The sequence below is a fragment of the Scyliorhinus torazame genome, chromosome 2 (assembly GCF_047496885.1).
Source record: "Scyliorhinus torazame isolate Kashiwa2021f chromosome 2, sScyTor2.1, whole genome shotgun sequence".
NCBI classification, from domain to species: domain Eukaryota; kingdom Metazoa; phylum Chordata; class Chondrichthyes; order Carcharhiniformes; family Scyliorhinidae; genus Scyliorhinus; species Scyliorhinus torazame.
The window spans coordinates 132698406-132721213 of NC_092708.1; the positions used below are offsets into that span (position 1 = coordinate 132698406).

General features: G+C 44.4%; 1 protein-coding gene across 4 annotated transcripts in view; it reads right to left on the reverse strand.

Annotated features, from left to right (window-relative positions):
• The window catches only part of ccdc141 (coiled-coil domain containing 141), a 340177-nt gene that overhangs the window by 41790 nt on the left and 275579 nt on the right, over window positions 1–22808 (reverse strand). For all 4 annotated transcript variants that reach the window (XM_072477265.1, XM_072477274.1, XM_072477256.1 and 1 more), the window contains exon 21: window positions 1128–1246. In XM_072477265.1, coding sequence (XP_072333366.1) covers window positions 1128–1246 — 119 coding nt within the window. The remainder of the gene's footprint in view (window positions 1–1127; window positions 1247–22808) is intronic.

The following is a 22808-nucleotide window of genomic DNA, read 5'->3' on the forward strand; positions in this document are numbered from 1 at the left end:
AGGGTACGTGGGCGGGCGTCCTGGGTAGGGTAAATTCTTCCTCCTCTTGCGCCAGGCTTAGCCTGATACAATTTAAGGTTCTGCACAGGGCGCACATGACTGGGCAAGGCTGAGTCGGTTTTTTGGAGTAGAGGACAGGTGTGTGAGGTGTTCGGGCAGCCCAGCAAATCACGCCCACATGTTCTGGGCGTGCCCAGCGCTGGATGGGTTCTGGAGGGGCCTTGCGAGGACCATGTCTAAGGTGGTAAACACCCAGGTTAAGCCGAGTTGGGGGCTCGCACTCGCACTTGGGGGAGTGCAGGAGGTGAAAGAGGCCGGTATTCTGGCCTTTGCGTCCCTGGTAGCCCGGCGGAGGATTCTGCTACAGTGGAAGGATGCGAGGCCCCCAAACGTGGAAGCCTGGATCAGCGACATGGTAGGGTTCATTAAATTGGAGAGGGTAAAATTTGCCGGAAGAGGATCTGTGCAAGGGTTCTTCAGGCGATGGCAATCGTTCCTAGACTTTCTCGCGGAGCGTTAGGAGGCGGTCAGCAGCAGCAGCAACACGGGGGGGGGGAGTCTTTGTGTTTACTACTGTGTTTATTATCGTTTAATGGGGGGCTTGTATAGTGGGGGAATATGTGATATAGCTATAAGATGTTTATTTATGTGTTCGTTGTTTTTTCTTATTTCTGTAAGGGGGGGGGGTTGTTGAAAATATGTAAAAATTTGAATAAAAATATTTAAAAAGAAAAAAACAACATTGGAAATTGTAAAATTGATATGTTGCAGGGCAATGTAGGTCAGTGAGCTCAGGGGAGACATATGCAAAGGACTTGGTTTGAATTAGGATATGGACTGCAAATCTTTTGTATGAGCTCAATTTTATGCAAGGAGAAAGATGGGAGGCTGGTCAAGAGAGCATTACAATAGCCAAGTCCTGAAGTAACAAAGGATAAAGGTTCCAACAACAGATGAGTTGAGGCAGGGGAAGAAACTTCTGCTCATCCAGTACTAGACATTGGAGGTGTGAAGACAGTGATAGTGATGAGATAGAGCTGGCATACATGAGGAGCCTGTAGAGACAGTCATCCACTATAATCATCAGTAAAACTGAAAGTTCCTACCTGAACAATTTATGTGCTTACCACATTATGAAGTTTTGATTCAAGTTCTCTTAACCCATTGCACAGTTCCTTTATTGATTCAAGGATTTCATTGTGTTTTGTTGCCAGTTTGTTCACAAGTTTATTTGCTTCTTCAGGACCTATAAATGTGAATATAGACATGAAACCAGTGTTCACTTTCAATTTAAAGGAAGACAAATCCAACTCTATTTCCAAATATACATTGTCCCAGTTACATTTGTTCTTATTTACTACATATTGTAACTATTATATTGGTCAGGGTGCTAGTTTAATCTTTGAATTACTTATGGTGAATTACCAATATTTTGCGACATAAAATAATCTGTATATATCTCTGCATCAGTACCAGATGTTATCATGCAATTGTGTCCACATTAAAACCTACTTTCAAAATGACATCTCAGAGCTAATTAAGGCAGTTATAAAGCAACATCCTCTCACACAATTTGAAATTATTGATCTGGAAGAAATATTGTGATTAAGGTCACACTGAACAGAAAAATTGAGGTAAAAATTCATTTTCAAAGGATGATTTTGAGGTACTTAAAGCAAATTAAGTCAGAAGTTTATTGTCTTTCTGGAAGGTTGACAGATTAATATTCAAAAGAAAGCAAATGTTTCATATTCCCTGCATTTCTCTTGAAGTTTCTACTTGACAAAGACCACTGTAAAACTGCATTATCATCCTCAGCAAATTGTTGGTTGCTAAAATATGCTTTACTCCGAAACTGCTTGTTGGTTACCACAGACAATTGTACAAAAATCCAAATGTTGACGTGTATTCAAAATGTTGCACAGATCTTTGTTGAAGAAGCAATTAATACACATGTGAATATGGTAGACATTTCTACCACATTCAAAATGTTTGATCTGTATATTTTTAACAAGTTATCATGTTGGAAAATAAGGGGCGAAATTCTCCCCCAACGGCGGGATGTCCGCCGACTGGCGCCAAAGACGGCGCCAATCAGACGGGCATCGCGCCGGCCCAAAGGTGCGGAATGCTCCGCATCTTTGGCGGCCTAGCCCCAACATTGAGGGGCTAGGTAGACGCCGGAGGGATTTCCGCCCTGCCAGCTGGCGGAAATGGCGTTTGTTGCCCCGCCAGCTGGCGCGGAAATGCGGCGCATGCGCGGGAGCGTCAGCGGCCGCTGTCAGTTTCCCGCGCATGCGCAGTGGGGAGAGTCTCTTCCGCCTCCGCCATGGTGGAGGCCGTAGCGGAGGCGGAAGGGAAAGAGTGCCCCCACGGCACAGGCCCGCCCGCGGATCGGTGGGCCCCGATCGTGGGCCAGGCCACCTTGGGGGCACCCCCCGGGGTCAGATCGCCCCGTGCCCCCCCCAGGACCCCGGAGCCCGCCCACGCAGCCTGGTCCCGCCGGTAAATACCAGGTTTGATTTACGTCGGCGGGACAGGCAATTCCTGGGCGGGACTTCGGCCCATCCGGGCCGGAGAATCCAGCGGGGGGTCCCGCCAACCGGCGCGGCCCAATTCCCGCCCCCGCCCAATCTCCGGTACCGGAGATTTCGGCGGGGGCGGGATTCACGGCGGCCAACGGCCATTCTCCGACCCGGCGGGGGGTCGGAGAATGACGCCCAAGGTTCCTAATCTTACTGAAACCTTGAAACGCTTTTGTAATTACCCTGGCTCATGATCAGTAATAGTATATATATGTACACTCCATTCACAGGCGTAGTGAGAAATAAAAAGGAAACACCTGGCATTTCTGATCCTCACTGCACATTGCCTCATGATTTCCTGGAATACCCTGGAAGGACAATAGGTGAGCCTGTTCTTGGCATTGGTGCAGGCCCATCATAAGCATTGTAATGATGTTGAAGTGACTGTTCCCAGACCTCTCACATTCCACTGTACTGCAATAAGGCTCGTGACAAGTCTTTTCCCAGACAGGGGCAGCAGGAGCAAATTGGATTGGATTGGATTGGATTTGTTTATTGTCACGTGTACCGAGGTACAGTGAAAAGTATTTTTCTGCGAGCAGCTCAACAGATCATTAAATACATGGGAAGAAAAGGGAAGAAAAGAAAATACATAATAGGGCAACACAACATATACAATGTAACTACATAAGCACTGGCATCGGATGAAGCATACAGGGTGTAGTGTTAATGAGGTCAATCCATAAGAGGGTCATTTAGGAGACTGGTGACAGTGGGGAAGAAGCTGTTTTTGAGTCTGTTCGTGCATGTTCTCAGACTTCTGTATCTCCTGCCCGATGGAAGATGTTGGAAGAGTGAGTAAGACGGGTGGGAGGGATCTTTGAATATGCTGCCCGCTTTCCCCAGGCAGCAGGAGGTGTAGATGGAGTCAATGGATGGGAGGCAGGTTTGTGTGATGGACTGGGCGGTGTTCACGACTCTCTGAAGTTTCTTGCGGTCCTGGACCGAGCAGTTGCCATACCAGGCTGCAATGCAGCCCGATAGGATGCTTTCTATAGTGCATCTGTAAAAGTTGGTAAGGGTTAATGTGGACATGCCGAATTTCCTTAGTTTCCTGAGGAAGTATGGGCGCTGTTGTGCTTTCTTGGTGGTAGCGTCAACATGGGTGGACCAGGACAGATTTTTGGAGAAATCAAGCATAGAAACTAGCTGCAGCCAGTTTTTTGTTTTTTTAAATTCCTCGGCATGATTATAAGGCCAGTAGAGACCTGCAGTTGTCTTTCTGCTTCTGATGTCCATTTTGGTGTGGCATGGTATAGGATGCAGGGTACATGTGTGTGCACCGAATGGTAATCTATACTGTCACGGGTGCAGAGTATCTCAGACTCCCAGTGAGGGCTTATTGCATGGGATGAGAAGTCACGTAACAAATTCCACAGCCATATGTCCAGCACAAATGGGCTCTTCTTTCTACAAATAGAAAAACCTTTACCCAAGAAATTTGTATCTTTAAAGTGAATTGCTTATCCTTCCATGAAAGGTAAACTCTGGCATTATTGTGGTATTTGACTAAATAATACCACAGAAAGAAGTGGCAGGAATCCAACTACAGGCACAGCAAACAAAGGGGACAACTATGAGAAAGGGACAGACAATGCAGGACAGAGGCTGCTATACCTAAATGTGTACAGTATACGAAACAAGGTAAATGAGCTAGATGCGCACATTGAAGTTGGCGGATAGAATGTTGTGGGCATCACAGAGACGTGGCTGCAAGGGCATCAGGGCTGGGATCTAAATATCCAAGAATATGTGTTCTATCGAAAGTTCAGGTAGATGGGCAAAGGGGGTGGGGTTGCATTGGCATTGTTAGTAAGAAATGAACTTAAATCGATATCGGGTCGGAAGATGTAGTGGGTAGAGTTGAGAAATCACAAAGGAAAAAAGATCCTGATGGGAGTTATGTACAGGCTCCCGAGCAGTAGTTAGATGTGGTGCAGAAAATAAATCAGGAGACAGAAAAGACACACAAGACCAGCAACACTACAATAATCATGGGGGACTGAGAAAATCAGATTGGTAGCGGATCTCAAGAAAAGGAATTTCTAGAATGTCTATGAGATGTTTTTTGGAGCAGCTTGTGACAGAGCCTACTCGGGAACAAGCAATTCTGGATTTGGTGATGTGTAAGGAGGCAGACTTGATTAAGGAACTTACGGTGAAGGGACCCTTAGGGGGCAGTGACCACAAAACGATAGAATTCATCCTGCAGTTTGAGGGGAGACTCTGGAATCAGATCTAAAGGTTTTACAATTAAATAAGGTAACGACAAAGACATGAGGGAGGAGCTGGCCAGAGTTGATTGGAAGCAGAGAAGACAGTGGAGCAATGGCAATGGCAGGAGTTTTTGAGGGTTATTTGGGAGGCGCAACAGAAATTCATCCCAAGGAGGAGGAAACATGCTAAGGGGAGAATGAGGCAAGCATGGCTGACAAGGGAAGTAAAGGACAGCATAAAAGCAAAGGATAAAGCCTACAATGTGGCAAGAATTAGTGGGAAGCCAGAGGATTGGGAAGCCTGTAAAAGCGAACAGAGAACTAAAAAAGGTAATAAGGGGGGAAAATGAAATATAAGTGTAAGCTAGCTAGTAATATCAAAGAAGATTGCAAGAGTTTTGCCGATAAAGAAAAGGTAAGAGAGAGGCAAGAATGGACGTTGGACCACTGGAAAATAAGGCCGGAGTAGTAGTAATAGGGAACAAAGAAATGGCAGGGGAACTGAATCAGTCTGCACAGTGGAAGACACCAGTGACATACCAGAACTTCAAGAGAGTCACTCAGAGATGAGTGAAGTGGCCATCACTAAGGAGAAGGTGCTGGGGAAACCGAACGGTTTGAAGGTGGATAAATCACCCGGACCGTATGGACTTCACCCCAGGGTTCTGAAGGAGACAGCTGAGGAGATTGTGAAGGCATTGGTGGTGATCTTTCAGGAATCACTGGAGGCAAGGAGGGTCCCAGAGTGTTGGAAAATGGCTAATGTAACATATCTGTTTAAGGGTGGGAGGAAGGAAGAGGATGGGAAATTATAGGCTGGTTAGCCTGAATTTGGTTGTTGGTAAGATTTTAGAGTTTATTATTAAGGATGAGATTGCAGAGAACTTAGAAGTGCATGATAAAATAGGACTGAGTAAGCATGAATTCATCAAGGGGAGGTTATGCCTGACAAATCTGTTGGAATTCTTTGAGGAGGTAACAAGGAAGTTAAACAAAGGAGAACCAGTGGACATGATCCATTTGGATTTCCAGAAGGCCTTTGACAAGGTGCCATAAAGGAGGCTGGTAAATATGATAAGAGCCCATGGTGTTAGAGGCAAGGTACTGGCATGGATAGAGGATTGGTTGACTGGAAAAAGGCAGAGGGTAGGGATGAAGGGGTTCTTTTCAGGACGGCTGCCGGTGACCAGTGGTGTTCCGCAGGGGTTAGCCTTAGGACAGCAGGTATTCACGATATACATTAATGATCTGGAAGAAGGAACTGAGGGCATTGTTGCTAAGTTTCTGGATAATACAAAGATATGTAGAGGGACAGATTGTGTTGAGGAAGCAGAGAGGCTGTAGAAGGACCTGGACATGCTAGGAGAGTAGTAGATGGAATACAATAGAAAAGTGCGCAGTTATGCACTTTGGTAGGAAGAATAGAGGTAAAGACAATTTTCGAAATGGGTGAAGGCTTTGGAAATCAGAAGCTCAAAGGGATTTGAGTCCCAGCTCAGGATTCTGTTAAGGTTAATGTGCAAGTTCAGCAGTTCGGAAGGCAAACGCAATGTCAGCATTCATGTTGAGAGGGCTGGAGTACAAGAACAGCAATGTTGAGGCTGTATAAGGCTCTGGTCAGACCACATTGGAATATTGTGAGCAGTTTTGGATCCCCTATTTAAGGAAGGATGTGCTGGCCTTGGACAGGGTCCAGAGGAGGTTCACAAGAATGATTCCCGGAATGAAGGACTTGTCATATGAGGAGTGGTTGAGGATTCGGAGTCTGTACTCGATGGAGTTTAGAAGGATAAGGGGGGATCTCATTGAAACTTACAGAATACTGAGGGTCCCAGATAGCGTGATTGTGGAAAGGATGTTTCCACTAGTCAGAGAAACTAGAATCCGAGGGCACAGCCTCAGACTGAAGGGATGATCCTTTAAAACTGAGGAATTTCTTCAGCCAGAGGGTGGTGAATCTGTGGGACTCATTGCCGTAGAAGGCTGTGGAAACCAAATCACTGAGTGTCTTTAAGACAGAGATGGATAGGTTCTTGATTAATAAAAGGATCAGGGGTTATGGGGAGAATACTGGAGAATGGGGATGAGAAAAATATCAGCCATGATTGAATGGCGGAGCAGACTCAATGGGTGATTGGTTTAATGCTGCTCCTATGCCTTATGGTCCTTTCCAAAGTCATTGAAGGAGATGTTCTCTCTCAAATCCATGCTCATCTTTTCCAGATCTCCATGTTTAAAACCCTTTAATCTGAGTTCTGCCTCTACCACAATACCAAAATGTTTCTTATCCAAGTCACAAATGGCATCCAGTGTGACTGTGACAAAAGCAAATTATCCCTCCTTGCTTCTCGTCCTGTCTGCAGTCTTTGACATAGTTGACCACACCATCTTTCTGACCCATAGACTACAATAAGTAAGGATACACAACAACAACAACTCCTCCACGATACCGGGTCCCTGCAAGGCTGCGTTCTTAATCCCCAACTATACTCCCTATACACACACAACTGTGTGGCAAAAGTTGGCTCAAACTCCATCTACAAGTTTGCTGGTGACACCACCGTAGTGGGTCGGGTTTCAAAAAACGAGGAGTTAGAGTACAGGAGGGGGATAGAGAACCTAGTGTCATGGCATGACGACAACAATCTCTCCCTCAATGTCAGCAAAACTAAGGAGCTGGTCATTGACTTCAGGAAGCGAAGTATCGTACACACCCCTGTCTGCATCAATGGTGCCAAAGTGGAGATGGTGACAGCTTCAAATTCCTAGTGTGCACATCACCAACAATCTGTCCTGGTCCACTCATGTCGACGCTACGACCAAGAAAGCACAGCAGCGCCTATACTTCCTCAGGAAACTAAGGAAATTCGACAGGTCATCATTGACTCTTACCAATTTTTACAGATGCAGCATAGAAAGCATCCTGTCTGGCTGCATCACAGCCTGGTATGACAACTGCTCGACCCAAGATTGTAAGAAGCTACACATAGTCATGAACACAGCCAGTCCATCACGCCTTCCAACCATTGACTTTGCCTACACCTCCCGCAGCCTTGGGAACGGGCAGCATAATCAAAGACCCCTCCGACCTGGGTTATTCTCTCTTCCAACTTCTTCCATCGGGCAGTAGATACAAAAGTCTGAGAACGTGCACTAACAGGTTCAAAAACATCCTCTTCTCCGCTGTTATCAGACTCCTGATTGACCCTCTCATGGACTGATCTCTTCACACATCTTCTCTGCTGAGTAGTACTACACTCTGTATGCTCAGCCAATGCCTGTGTCTATGTATTTACATTGTGTATTTGTGTCAATCAGTCAATCAATCCTCTAACACCGTTCCATTATCATCCAGTTGGGTGGGACTGCACATACCTGATTCCATTCTTAACCATCTAATCATAGTTTATGGGCCAGGGTTTAGAGAACCCCAAAGTGCATCATGGAGTTCACCTGACCCACAACTTTTACTAGATTGTGGTATGTGGAGCACACGGCCCACTCTACATGTGATGTACAGCAGTATTTTTTTAAAGCAAAACAATGTTTATTCTATGAACTCAAGTTAACCTTTTTAAAACATACAGTGAACATCTTAGCAACCATTAATTCAAATACAACCCCCAAAGACTACAACACTAAGTAAACCTTTAAGCTTTCCTTTTTAACATCCATACGACTTAAAAACAAAACCTTTATCAGAAGCACATCAGGTTAAAGGCACTACTGAAAACATTTATAATTCTGAATTCACCAAATGATCAAGAGATAGTCTTTTGATGGCAGAGAGAACAGCAGTACACCTGCTTGGTCTGGCTTCAGCTCTAACACTGAAAATGAAACTAAAACACACCATGCAGCCTGCTCAAAAACGAAAATAAAAAGCTGACAGACAGCCCAGCTCCACCCACTCTCTGACATCACTGCACTAGTAAACACCCATTTCTTAAAGGTACTCTCACTACAGATATGTATATACACACCCATTTATAAACAACAATTTCTTAAAGGTACTCTCACAAGATACCTCCCCTCAAAAAAAAATACCCATCAACTTCAAGATGGTTTCATTTTTCACCTTTTCACTATCCTTTAAGAAATGCACACAGGAAATATACTTTTTCATTTCAAAAAAACACACGCAAACTGGTATAATAATATAGTTTTTTTTTCTTGTTCTTCTTCCTCCAACTGAAATCCTTCTCAATTGACAGTCTCTTTGAACAACAAGGTCTCTGCATGATCCGTCCATTTGTCTACGCCTCGGCATTTCTCTTTAAAGTCAGATACTTTAGTTCAATCTGATCACAGAGTCCCTTGCAATTCTCCAACACAGGAGCATTGGTTATCACAGCTTTCAGACTTTCAAATGCCTGTTGAAAGTCCGCTGTCCATTGAAATTTTTGACGTTTCTTCAGCAAGTCCATCAGTGGAGCAATCATGCTACAAAATGTTTGCACAAATGATCGATCAAATCCACTCATGCCAAGAAATCGCATTATTTCCCTTTGTCTTGAGGGTATCGAAACTCCTCAAGGAAAGTGATTCGGGCTTTTCCAAATTCACTTTTGGCTAGGTTTATCACCAAACCCGCCTCCTGAAGTCGATCGAATAACTCCATCAGATATTTCAAATGTTCTGTCCATGTCTGGCTGAAAATTACCAGATCGTTGATGTATACCGCACAATTGGGTAACCCTGAAACGACTGTGTTAATTAACCGTTGAAATGTGGCTGGGGCATTTTCATGCCAAATGGCATATACCATCTGGAGTCAAAAAAGCTGAAATCTCCTTCGCCCTTTCAGATAAAGGTACCTGTCAGTAATCTTTAAGTAAATCCAGTTCGGAAATAAAAGCGGATTGTCCCACTTTCTCAATGCAATCCTCCAAACGTGGGATAGGATAAGAGTTTGTTCTTTTAACCGCATTAACTTTTCTATAGTCCACACACAACCATTGGGTACTGTCCGGTTTAGGTACCATCACTATGGGTGAGCTCCATTGGCTGCAACCCATTTCAATTATGCCATTTTTAAGCATACTCTCAATCTCTTCGTTAATCTGCGCCAATTTTAAAGGGATAAGTCTGTATGGATGTTGTTTGATTGGAACAGCATTTCCCACATCTACATCATGTTTCGCCATTTTAGTACTTGCCAATTAATCTCTACAACCTTGCCCACGTGATATCAATAACTCTTTCAGGTCAGTTCGTTTTTCCTCTGGAAGGTAACTCAACAATTTATCCCAATTTTTAAGAACATCCTCGTTTTCCAATTTAATTTGAGGTATGTCAAATTCACAGTCATCTGGATTTGGTTTGTCACTTTGAGTTAGAATCATTAAAACCTCCTCCTTTTTCTCTCCTTCCCTTTCAAACTACCTTTTAAGCATATTCACATGACACACTCGGTAAGTTTTCCTTCTATCCGGTGTATTTACCACATAATTCACCTCACTTAATTTCCTTTCAATCTGATAAGATCCACAAAACATTGCTTTTAAAGGTTCACCGACCACTGGTAACAATACTAAAACTTTATCTCCACTGGCAAAACTACGAACTTTGGATTTCCTGTCCGCTACCCGTTTCATCACATTTTGTGCAACTTTTAAATGTTGTCTAGCCAATTCACCTGCTCTATTTAATTGTTCCCTAAAATTTGAAACGCAATCCAATAATGTAATTTCCGATTTCTCACTCACCAATTTTTCCTTGATCAATTTAAGTGGTCCTCTTATCTCATGACCAAAAATTAGTTCAAAAGGACTAAATTTGGTTGACCCATTAGGTGCATCCCTAATTGCAAACAGTATGAATGGAATTCCTTTATCCCAAACCTCTGGATAATCTTGACAATAAGCCCTCAACACTGTCTTTAATGTCTGATGCCACCTTTCTAACGCTCCCTGCGATTCTGGATGGTACGCAGTTGATTTAAATTGTTTTATTCCTAAGCTATCCATAACTTCTTCGAATAACCTTGAGGTAAAATTCGATCCTTGATCCAATTGTATTTCTGTGGGTAGTACATATCGAATAAAGGATTTAAGTAACTCCGCCACAATATTTTTAGCTGTAATATTATGTACTGGAATGGCCTCTGGAAACCTAGTAGACACATCCATTATAATCAAAAGATATTGATTCGCACTTTTTTTGTTTTACGAAGCGGTCCTACGCAATCAATTAGGACCCTTGTAAAAGGTTCCTCAAATGCTGCAATGGGTATTAAGGGCACTGGTTTTATCACTGCTTGAAGTTTCCCTATCACTTGACATGTGTGACATGATTGACAAAATTTAACTCCATCTTTATGTAGTCCAGGCCAATAAAAATGTTTCTGGATTTTAGCTTGAGATTTCCTTATTACCAAATGACCTCCCACTGGTACCTCATGTGCAAATCGCAACACCTCCTTTCTATACCCTACCAGCAAAACTACTTGATGAACGTCTGCCCACTTTTCATCCGCCTGCATATGTAAAGGTCTCCATTTTCTCATCAAGACATCACTTTTACGGTAATAACACTCTGGTATACACGCAGATTCCTTTTCCGTGTATGCTTTCTGATACATCTGTTTTATTTCTACATCTTTTTGTTGTAACTCCGCCAATTTTCCTGAACTAAAAATATCTGCCTCATCCTCCACCTGTTCTTGTTCTTTTTCAACCATCTGATCAAAAATCGTTTCTGATAATTGCACTTCAACGTCTTCTTCACACTTTGATTTATCCTCTTGTCTTAACCTGTGACTATGCGACCTTGTTATTACACAATCCGGAAAAATCCCAGGATATTCGTCCTTCAACAACACTTCAGTTGTCTGATTTTCCACTGGCTTATCAACCACAGTAGGCATCACTCCTACCTGCGATCCAGGTATATCATTACCCAAGATAAACTGTATTCCTGGACAAGATAGTTTCTCTATTACTCCTACTACCACTTCACCACTCTTCACTGGACTTTCCAATCTTACTTTGTATAATGTAACACTACTCCTCTCACCCTGAATTCCACATATTACCATCTTTTCTGGCAACATTCTTCCCAAACTACATAACTCCTCATCTCTTACCATTAAAGATTGAATAGCTCCTGTATCTCTCAAAATTGTGACTTCTTCATCTGCTACTCCTGATACACATGAGTAAACCTTACCCACACAAGTAAATTCTTCAGAGATCTGGCACCTTCTTATCAATCACCTCTTGATCAGCCTGTACAATCTTTTGCACCTCCTTCACTTCACTTGGCTTTCCTTTACCACTTTAACAAACTCTACTGTCTTATCCTGTTTTACCACATCAGCCTTCCCAGTGCTTTTCTTCAACTACCAACACTGTGACTTTACATGGCCTAGTATATTACAGTGAAAACATTTCAAACTTTTCATGTCTCTTCCACCCTCTTGGATTTCTTTTTTAGTCTGAGGTACACTCTCCTTATTATCTCTCATCAGATCACCTTTACCTTTACCACTTGAGTATTTCTCATGTCCCCAGTTTCTATCCCTCACAGGCTGAAACTGATGTCGGAAACCAAGCTTTGATTTATGAACTCATTCATAATCATCTGCCATTTCTGCTGCTAATCTCGCAGTTTTAACGCTCTGTTCTTCCACATGAATTCTCACTACATCAGGAATTGAATTTTTAAACTCCTCCAAAAGTATAATTTCTCTGAGAACTTCATACATTTGGTCTACTTTCAAAGCCCTTATCCACCTATCAAAATTACTCTGTTTGAGCCTTTCAAACTCCATGTTTGACCAAATTCTTGACCTAAATTTCTAACCCTTTGTCTGTAGGCTTCAGGCACTAATTCATATGCACTAAGATAGATTTTTTCACCTCCTCATACGTCCCAGGTACCTCCTCCGGTAGTGATGCAAACACTTCACTCGCCCTACCTACCAGCTTTATTTGAATCAGTAATACCCACATCTCCTGTGGCCATTTCATTTGTTTAGCTACCTTCTCAAATGAAATGAAAAAGGCTTCTACCTCCTTCTCATCAAACCTTGGCAATGCTTTGACATATTTAAATAGATCCCGACCAAGCCTTCAACTTTGACGCTCTTTCTCACTATCCTCATCACTGTCATCCAACTGAATGTTTCCCTTTACGCCTGCCAATTTTAACTGACTGTCATGTTTCATGGTCATTTTCTGAAGTTCAAACTCTCTCTCTTTATCCCCGATCTGTATCTCCCTTTCTCTTTCTTTCTGTTCTGCTAGGGCTATTCTTTCTTTTCTCCTTTCTTCTCCCTCCTTTTGTTTGTCCTCTCTCTCTCTTTCTTTTTCTCTTTCTTTTTCCTCTCACTCACTTTTGTATTCAAGCTGCTTTCACTCTTTCTCATGTTCCATTTGTTTAATTTGCAACTGAATTTTTGCTATTTCCAATGAGTCAAACTGTATCTCAGGCACCTTTAAATGTTTAGCCACTGCCACAATGACCTCATCTTTTCACATTTTGTCAGGTAATGTTAACTGCAATGTTTTTGCCAAATCTAACAGTTTGCTTTTAGTCTCTGTCCGTAAGGTCCTGCGCGTGACCGTCTCCACCCCCAAAAATGTCAGAGCCTCTGAAAGAGCCATTGTCCACAACACACTCCCTACTTAAACTAAAATACCACACCTGAAAAGCACCCACAATATGCTCACCCCTCACTGGCTTAAGTTCACTAAGCTAATCCAATAGATAGACTTTTATCCCGGACGAGCCCCCAATTTGTTATGGACCTGGGTTTAGAGAACCCCAAAATGTATCATGGAGTTCACCTGACCCACAACTTTTACTAGATTGTGGTATGGGGAGCACACGGCCCACTCTAGAAGTGTGGTACAGCAGAAATGGAAATATTTTTTAAAAAGCAAAACAATGTTTATTCTATGAACTCAAGTTAACCTTTTTAAAACATACAGTGAACATCTTAGCAACCAATAATTCAAATACAACCCCCAAAGACTACAACACTAAGTAAACCTTTAAACTTTCCTTTTCAACATCCATACGACTTTAAAAAAAAACCTTTATCAGAAGCACATCAGGTTAAAGTCACTATTGAAAACATTTATAATTCTGAATTCACCAAATGATCAAGAGATAGTCTTTTGATGGCAGAGAGAACAGCAGTACACCTGCTTGGCCTGGCTTCAGCTCAACACTGAAAACTAAACTAAACCATACCCTGCAGCCTGCTCAAAAACGAAAGTAAAAATCTGACAGACAGCCCAGCTCCACCCCCTCTCTGACATCACTGCAGTAGTAAACACCCATTTCTTAAAGGTAGTCTCATTACAGATATTTATATAAACACCCATTTATAAACACCCATTTCTTAAAGGTACTCTCACATGACAATAGCCACTAGCAATTGGCTTCTCTTTCTGCTCTCGCACTACGACTTCAGCTGTCATCCAAGGATCTTTCATTTGCTGCCTTCCATTTCTCAACTAATCCTGCTGCTTGGCAATATGATGACGAACCTCAGCATTTTTAGCCATAATTGCAGATCAATAAATTAAAGTGAATTTTCAATATCAAAAGCAATGCTGTTTTTAAGCCAGGCAGCTGGATCATGGTAATTAGTTGCAAGGATGATTCCTTTCATCGGTAGATGAAACAAAAATCCAAATGTAGACACCAAAGATCAACTTGGTTATTTATACCAGCATTGCTCTCCAAAGGCAACAGACACTTCTGGCTGGTGATTCCTGGCTGGCCCCAGATGTTCACTGTATGTTTTAAAAAGGTTAACTTGAGACTAATGCAGCCATGGCTGCATTACTGTCCTTCGCTGTGTAGCTGTTCAAAATTTGATGTGAGCCTATTGAGTTGTGCTAATACCTTTCAAAGCATGAAGTTAGAAATCTGGCTTGCTCTTGCTTCTTGGACAAAGGGCTCTGAGTCCTGCGACATTTACTTGGACCACGTCCACTGTAGCAGCACCAACAAGTGAATATGCATTGCAAAAAGGAGCCCAAGAGCACAGTTTCGCGGTCCTCCCACATTACGCCATACCCCTCCCAGACACGACCAATCTTACTTTTGGTTTTGGAAGACTCTATTTTACATGAGTGTCAAAATGGTGGTGCTGCACCTTTGTGACTGGACAAAGTTCACCTGTCCCTCCCTTACTGTCCCTGTGACTCCGATTTACCTGGGCCTCACGATGTGTAGGTAGAGATGCCACCTGTTATTCAAGAGACTCCACCACTAAACTGTTGTTGTGGTGGTGGACATTGATACGCCCAACACCTGCGAGGCGCCCATGCCTCACGTGGATCTGTAGCCACCTGTGATGGCTCGAGACATACACTGGAGGCTTCCAATAATAAACAAAGGGGTTTATTGATGAATGGCAAAGGTAGTTCGATAACAGGCTCAGAACACTATACAACTGGGCCTGCTTCCAGGGCTCTGGCAAACTCCCCATTGGCTGGGGTTCATGCGCCTCACGTGCTGGCCCTGAGCCGGTAACATAGTCTGTGGCGCCCATTCACTTAAAGGGGCCATGCTACCACATCTCTCCTCCATTAAGTCCCTTAACAGACTACCCCAAAGCATGTACAAATGTTACAGTGGTTAACAGGAAGCACTAAAGAAACAGAATGCATCAAAAAGTCAATCAGTCCGGAGACCTCCGGGTTCTCCCAGACCTCCATAACCCAGCCACAGGCTCGACACTCTGGCGAGTGGTCCACAGACGATGCCACCTCAGGCGGGCTCACTCCGACGATAGGTGAACTAGCCTCAATGGCCTCAACAGATGCAGCAGGTTGAACAGAAACACGAGTCCCTGGCTACCCATAGAATCCCTACAGTGCAGAAGGAGGCCATTTGGCCCATTAAATCTGCACTGGCCATCTGAAAAAGCACCCGACCTATCCCTGTAACCCCACCTAATCCTTGGCTGGATTGAGTTATAGAGTATTCACGGTCCCTGCTGGACTTGTTGACTCCAAATTGGGGGTCATCACCCCTCGACTCCTCAGGTGGTCAATGTGATTTTTGACGGTCTTCCCGTTAACATCGACCACATATGACACCGGCCCCAACTGGACCACAGCCTCTCCTTCTAACCAAGGTGAAGCTGCACATAATTTCGGACCAAAGCTGGACTCCCACCCGGAACCACCTGTCACCTCTCTGCACTGACCGGTGACAATTTTGGGAGGCCTGATGTGCCTCCACCCTCCCCACCAAATTTAGAAATACAATATCCAATCGGGTTCGCAACTGACGGCCAATGAGCAACTCAGCTGGTGTGACCCCCAAGAGAGTTGTACAACAACAAAAAATTAGCCAACCTCAAGAGTGTACTGCCAAAATTCCACCAGCACATCTCCTGTCTCACCAGGGGCAACAACACTCTTGACCACTGCTATTCAAAAATCAAGGGCACCTACTGTTCCTTCCCCCGACCGCACTTTGGAAAATCAGACCATAAGACGCTCCTCCTGCTTCCGTCATACAAGCAGAAACTCAAGCGGGAGAATCCAGCGAAGAAGGTTGTGCAGTGCTGGTCCGAGGAAACAGAAGAGCTCTTACGTGACTGCTTAGAATCAGTGGACTGATCCATATTTAAAAACTCAGCGACCAACTTCAATGAGTATGCCGCCACCGTCACAGACTTCATCAGAAAATGTGTGGACGAATGTGTGCCAAAGAAAGCAGTACGTGCGTTCCCCAACTGGAAACCATGGCTTAATTGGGAGATTGATTCCCTACTGAAGGACAGGTCTGAGGCGTTCAAATCAGTTGACCCTGACCTATACAAGAAATCCATGTACGACCTCCGCAAAACCATCTGGGATGCCAAGAGAGAATATCAGACCAAGCTAGAGTCACAGACTAGCATTACATACTCGCGGCGGTTGTGGCAAGGCCTAAACAACATAACAGGCCACAAAGCGAAGCCGAGCAGTACCTCCAGCAGCAGTGCACCCCTCCCTGATGAACTCAATGCATTCTATGCTCGGTTCGAGCATGAAACCAACGATCTGCCAACGACTGCACCAGCAGCCCAAAACACACCCACACCCACCCTCACAGCTTCCAAAGTCAGATCAGCTTTCCTGAAAGTGAACCCTCGGAAGGCGACGGGTCAGGACGGGATCCCGAGTCGTGCACTCAGAGCCTGCGTGGACCAGCTGGCAGATGTATTTGCGGATATATTTAACCTGTCCCTACTCCGTGCCGAGGTCCCCACCTGCTTCAAGAAGACCACCATCATACCAGTGCCAAAGAAGAACCAGGCCATGTGCCTCAATGACTACCATCTGGTGGCCCTGACATCCGTCGTAATGAAATGCTTCAAGAGGTTGGTCATGAAACGCATCAACTCAATACTCCCAGAACGCCTTTATCCACTGCAATTCGCATACCGCTGCAACCGGTCCACAGCTGACACTATCAACCTGGCCCTACACTCATCCCTAGAACATCTCAACAACAAGGACTTCTACATCAGACTCCTATTTATCCACCTTCAACAGCATAATCCCAGCCAAACTCATATCAAAACTCCAAAACCTAGGACTTGACTCCTCACTCTGCAACTGGATCCTCAAATTTCTGACCCACAAATCACAATCAGTCCTCAATACCGGGGCCCCGCAAGGCTGCGTACTAACTACACTCCCTGTACACACATGACTGCATGGCAAAATTTGGTTTCAACTCCATCTACAAGTATGCTGACGACATGACTTTGGTGGGCCGAATCTAGAATAACTATGAGTCAGAATACAAGAGGGAGATAGAGAACCTAGTGGAGTGGTGCAACAACAACAATCTATCCCTCAATGCCAGCAAAACTAAAGAACAGGTCATTGACTTCAGGAAGCAAAGTACTGTACACACTCCTGTCAGCATCAACGGGTCTGAGGTGGAGATGGTTAAGAGCCTCAAATTCCTAGGCGTGCACATTACCAAAAATCTGGTCCAACCACGTCGATTCTACCACCAAGAAAGCACAACAGTGCCTATTCTTCCTCAGGAAACTAAGGAAATTTGTCATGTCAACACTAACTCATACCAACCTTTACAGATGCACCATGGAAAGCATCCTATCTGACTGCATCACAGCCTGGTATGGCAACTGCGCGGTCCAAGACCGCAAGAAACTCCAGAGAGTCGTGAATACAGCCCAGTCCATCACACAAACCTGCCTCCCATCCATTGACTCCATCTACACCTCCCGCTGCCAGGGGAAAGCGGGCAGCATAATCAAAGACCCCTCCCACCCGACTTACTCACTCTTCCAACTTCTTCCGTCGGGCAGGAGATACAAAAGTCTGAGAACAAGCACAAACAGACTCAAAAACAGCTTCTTCCCCACTGTTACCATACTCCTAAACGACCCTCTTATGGACTGACCTGATTAATACTACACTCCTGTATGCTTCACCCAATGCCGGTGTCTATGTATTTACATTGTGTACCTTGTGTTGCCCTATATGTATTTTCTTTTTATTTTATTTTCATGTACTTAATGATCTGTTTGAGCTGCTTGCATAAAAATATTTTTCACTGTACCTCGGTACACATGACAATAAACAAATCCAAATCCAAATCCAAGTTGGCAAGCGTGTCACTGTTGTACTAGTTCTTCAGTAGCTTTTCTATGCCCGGCCACCAGACATAACTGCATGCCAACATCTTCATCTTTGTCCTGGGTGGGCGCTGTATAACTCTTGAAGGAAGGGCTCCCTGGCCTGATGTGCGACGGCCACCCGTGATCCCACAGAATCACGTCATCTTCACATGTCGACTTGTCTCGATGATTGAAATAGGACCTCAGCTGTTTATACTTCTCATAACGCCAGTCAGTCTATCATTCTGATAGATGGAGCAGGCTCAAAGGGCCAAAAGGTCTCCTCCGGCTCCTATCTTCTATGTATCTATGTATTCCTTTGACCTCTGAAAGAATAGGGTCTCTTCAGGTCTATCTGCGGATGTACCCCACTGTTTTTGTACTGAAAGACTTTGGCAAGGTGTCTTGGAGGTTTAGGGCTCGAATTATCTCTTGGGGTACCGGTGGTGGTGGAGTGCTCTTGGTAGGGGCAGGCAACTTAATACATCTGCATTAACAATTTGAGTCCCAGGCTGGTGCTGAAAAGCATAGCAGTGCCCAACTCTGTATCCCCGTGAGGCTATAGGTGACATGGGCTTATCTTTCCTTAACTAGCTCAGTAATGGCTGTGGTCAGTCACTATGTCGAACCATCGATCATATGCCTACTGGTGGAATTACTTCACACCAAATATAACCGCTAAGCCCGCCTTCTCAATCTGGGTGTAGATTTGTTCTGCTTCAGAGAGGGCCCTTGAGGCATTCCGAACCATCTCCCTTTTTATGGGATAAAACTGTCCCTGTACCGTAAGAGATTTGACCACTGCAATGCTTGCTTCACAACTTGGAAGGCTTCCTGTTGAGGCTCCCTCCATTGCTGTTGCTAGATTTAAAATAAACCTTCCATAGTAATTGACCATACCAAAGAAGGACATAAGCTCATTGATGTTTTTGGGTGCAGGGACATCTTGCGTGGCATTAATCTTTTCTTTCAATGGGTGCAACTCTGTCGCATCACATCTGAGGTCTGAAACGTACATTTTTCACTTTTTAGGTGGGCCCCTGCATCACAAAACCTCTTTAGTACTGCCTCAAGGCTGGCCATGTGCTCTTCTGGTGTAATGCCGATGATGAGCGTGTTATCAAGGTAAACCACCACCTTGGGAATTCCTTGGAAATTTTCCATCATGTGCTGGAAGATAGTGCAGGCTGAAGCAATGCCGAATGGCAATCTGGTATACTGGAAGAGGCGTTTGTGGGTGTTGATTGTAGAAAACTTCTGAGACTCCACATCCACCTCTCGTTGCAGGTAGGCATGACTGAGGTCCAATTTTGAATAGGTGAGCTTGGCGTAGAGGTCTTCAATTTGGGGAAATCGGATACCGATCAACATGGGCAACTTAATTTGTCAGCTAATATTCCCCACCATTAACCCACCATTATGAGGATTGCAACAGAATTTTATGCTAGCGGGTTTCCAGCTGTTCGGTTCCCAACAGATTCATTGTGCCAGCCCATCACCAAACCCGCCATGGTGGGATGGGAGAATTCCACCCTTTGTTGGAGGTAATTGAAATTTCAGGTCCAAGTCTTAAATGCCTGGAAATTTGATTAGAAACCTGGTGAAACAGATGGTGCAGCTGTCAGAGGACCCAAGTAGAGATCACGGCATTGCAGACAGCACACACCTACATTAGCTACGCTTCAAATGTACTTTATTGAATGTAAATCCCTTTGAGTCATTCTGAAGTCAAGAAACGTACAAAACAAATGCAATTCTTTCTTTTTTTCCTTAAGGAGACAGTGTTGCACAAGGTTTTTATGGTGATTGACCTACAAACTCTTGCAGATGAAAGAACACAAAAGAGAGAAATACTGCTTACTGCATTGTGTGAGACAGCTGCAAATACATATCAATAGGGCCAGGTATGGAGAGAGAACAATATCGCCTCTCTTACCCCCAGACCAGCGGATTAGTGGAGAAATAAGTACAATAACCTGAAGAGGTCAGGCAAGGTATCAAATTAGTAACTTTTTTTCCCTCCACTGGCACATGGACATTAACACATATTTCTGTCCATCTTCTAAAACTAATTGCTGCACACGTTAACCTTCACATTCTTATTCTTAGGCCGTCCCTTGGAGTTGAGGATTACTTGCTTCCACACTAAAAATGAGTTCTCAGATGACCTACAGTCTCTGTCACAGGTGGAGCAGATGGTGGTTGGAGGAGCGTGTGGGTCTGCCCTCCTGGTGCTCATTTGCCCATGCTGAAATTCTGAGTAGAGTGCTTTTGTCTTGTCAGACAATATGGACGATATGGCTCGCCCAGCAGAGTGTGGTCAATGCTTCGGCCTGAGCGAAAACACAGACTTTTGTGCGCCTATCCTGCAAATGGAGTTTCAGGATATTGCAGAGGCAGTGATGATACTTGGGTTTTGAAGTGCCCGCTGTAAATTGTTCATGTCTCTGAGTCACATAGGAAGCGGGTATCACTACTGCTCTGTAGACCATGAGCTTTGTACGGGGTCTGTGGTCCTGGTCTTAAAGCACTCTCTTCTTCAGGTGACTACAGGCTGCGCTGGCGCAGTGAAGGCAGTGTTTAACCTCAACATCAATGTCTACCTGTTGACAGTAGGCTCGCCAGGTATCCACGTTGTCCAAGGCCTCTTCATTGATTTTGATAACCAGGTGGCAGTGCTGTGTTGCAGGGGCAGGTTGGTAGGGAACCTTTGTCTTATAGATGTTTAATGTAGTCAAGACCACCTACGGCCCAAGCGTCTAGGGCCCCACACGACTGCTGACCAAAAATGGAGAAGTGCTCATCAAGAACAGAACGGCTGTCAGCGCCTGCTGGAAGGAGCAGTTTGACAACCTCCTTAACACCTTCAATATGGGTGTCCTCAACTCCATCCCACAGCATACTACCAGCCACTATCTCAACACAATGTCTACCCATGAGATAAGAGATAGAAAAAGCCACCCGACAGTTAAAGAACAAGCCATCTGAAGCAGATGGAATCCCTGCCAAAGTACTAAAAGATGGCAGAAAAGCACTATTGGCATGAATATATGACCTAAGTTCCCTTATCTTGAAAGAGGAGAACATACCAGGAGATTGCAGAGATGCCGTAATTGTGATCATCTTTTAAAAAGGTGGCAAGTCTGACTGCAGTAACTACAGAGGAATTTCCCTGCTCTCAGCCACAGAGAAGATCATCACAAGGGTCCTCCTTAATCGCCAGCTCCATGTGCCTGAAGAGCACCTCCCAGAGTTGCAATGCACATTCTGCCCACTAAGGGCCACAACGGACATGATCTTCGCCGCATGGCAGCTATAAGAGAAATGCAGGGAACAGCACCGACCCTTCTACATGGCCTTCTTTGATCTTACAACACTGTCAATTGTGAGGGGTTATGGGGCACCCTCCTCCATTTCGGCTGCCCCCAAACGTTTGTCACCGTCCTCTGCCTGTTGCATGATGACAAGCAGTGATCCTGACCAACAGATCCCCCACAGACTCAATTCATGTTCAGACTGGGGTCAAGTAAAGCTGTGTCATCACACCAACGCTCTTTTCAATTTTCCTTGCTCCAATCTCCATCTTACCCTCAGCAAGCTCCCCCTGGAGTGGAGTTGAACTACAAACAAAATGGGAATCTGTTCAAATTCTGCCGCCTGCAATTCAGATCCAAGATCATCCCATCATCTGTCATTGAACTACAGTATACAGCTGATGCTTACATTTGTGCACACTCATGAGGTCGTGCTGCAAGCCATCGTCAACATCTTCACCGAGGCATATGACAGCATGGGCCTTACACTGAACATCCATCAGATAAAGGTCTCTTCTACCAAACTGCTTCACATTACACTGTGGCTGAGGAGTTCATTAACTCAGGATTTGAAAATATATGTCTCAGCACTTTCCCGAACAGATATTTCTTGTTGAACCTTCAAATCCTTCCTTTCATCAACAGTTGCTACTGGGATACAGGCAGACGTATACTTTCTGCTGTCTTGTTCATAACAATTGAGAACACCAATAATAGACCCTTGACACCCCATGAAGCAGCAGTCCTGGAGATGCTGGGAACCATGTGGCTACAGGAATAAACAAAGGGTACCGCTTCAAAACCACCACATCCATACCCAGCCCCCTCCTCCTAAAAATAAACATTTCTCGCCCTTTCATTTCTCTCATCTTTGGGTTTATGTTACCCAGTAATCACCAGCATTCATAATTCTTTTCAATGGTCTTCTTAAACACCTTTCCCCTGTCTCTTCCAGCTTCACCTTCAACAACAAGTGCTAGGAGTTCATGGATATTTTGTCATTAATATTGAGACCATCTGACCAGCTGCCTTGGCCACGTCCCATGGGTCCACTTGGCCAAACCTCCTTTAATCCACCGCC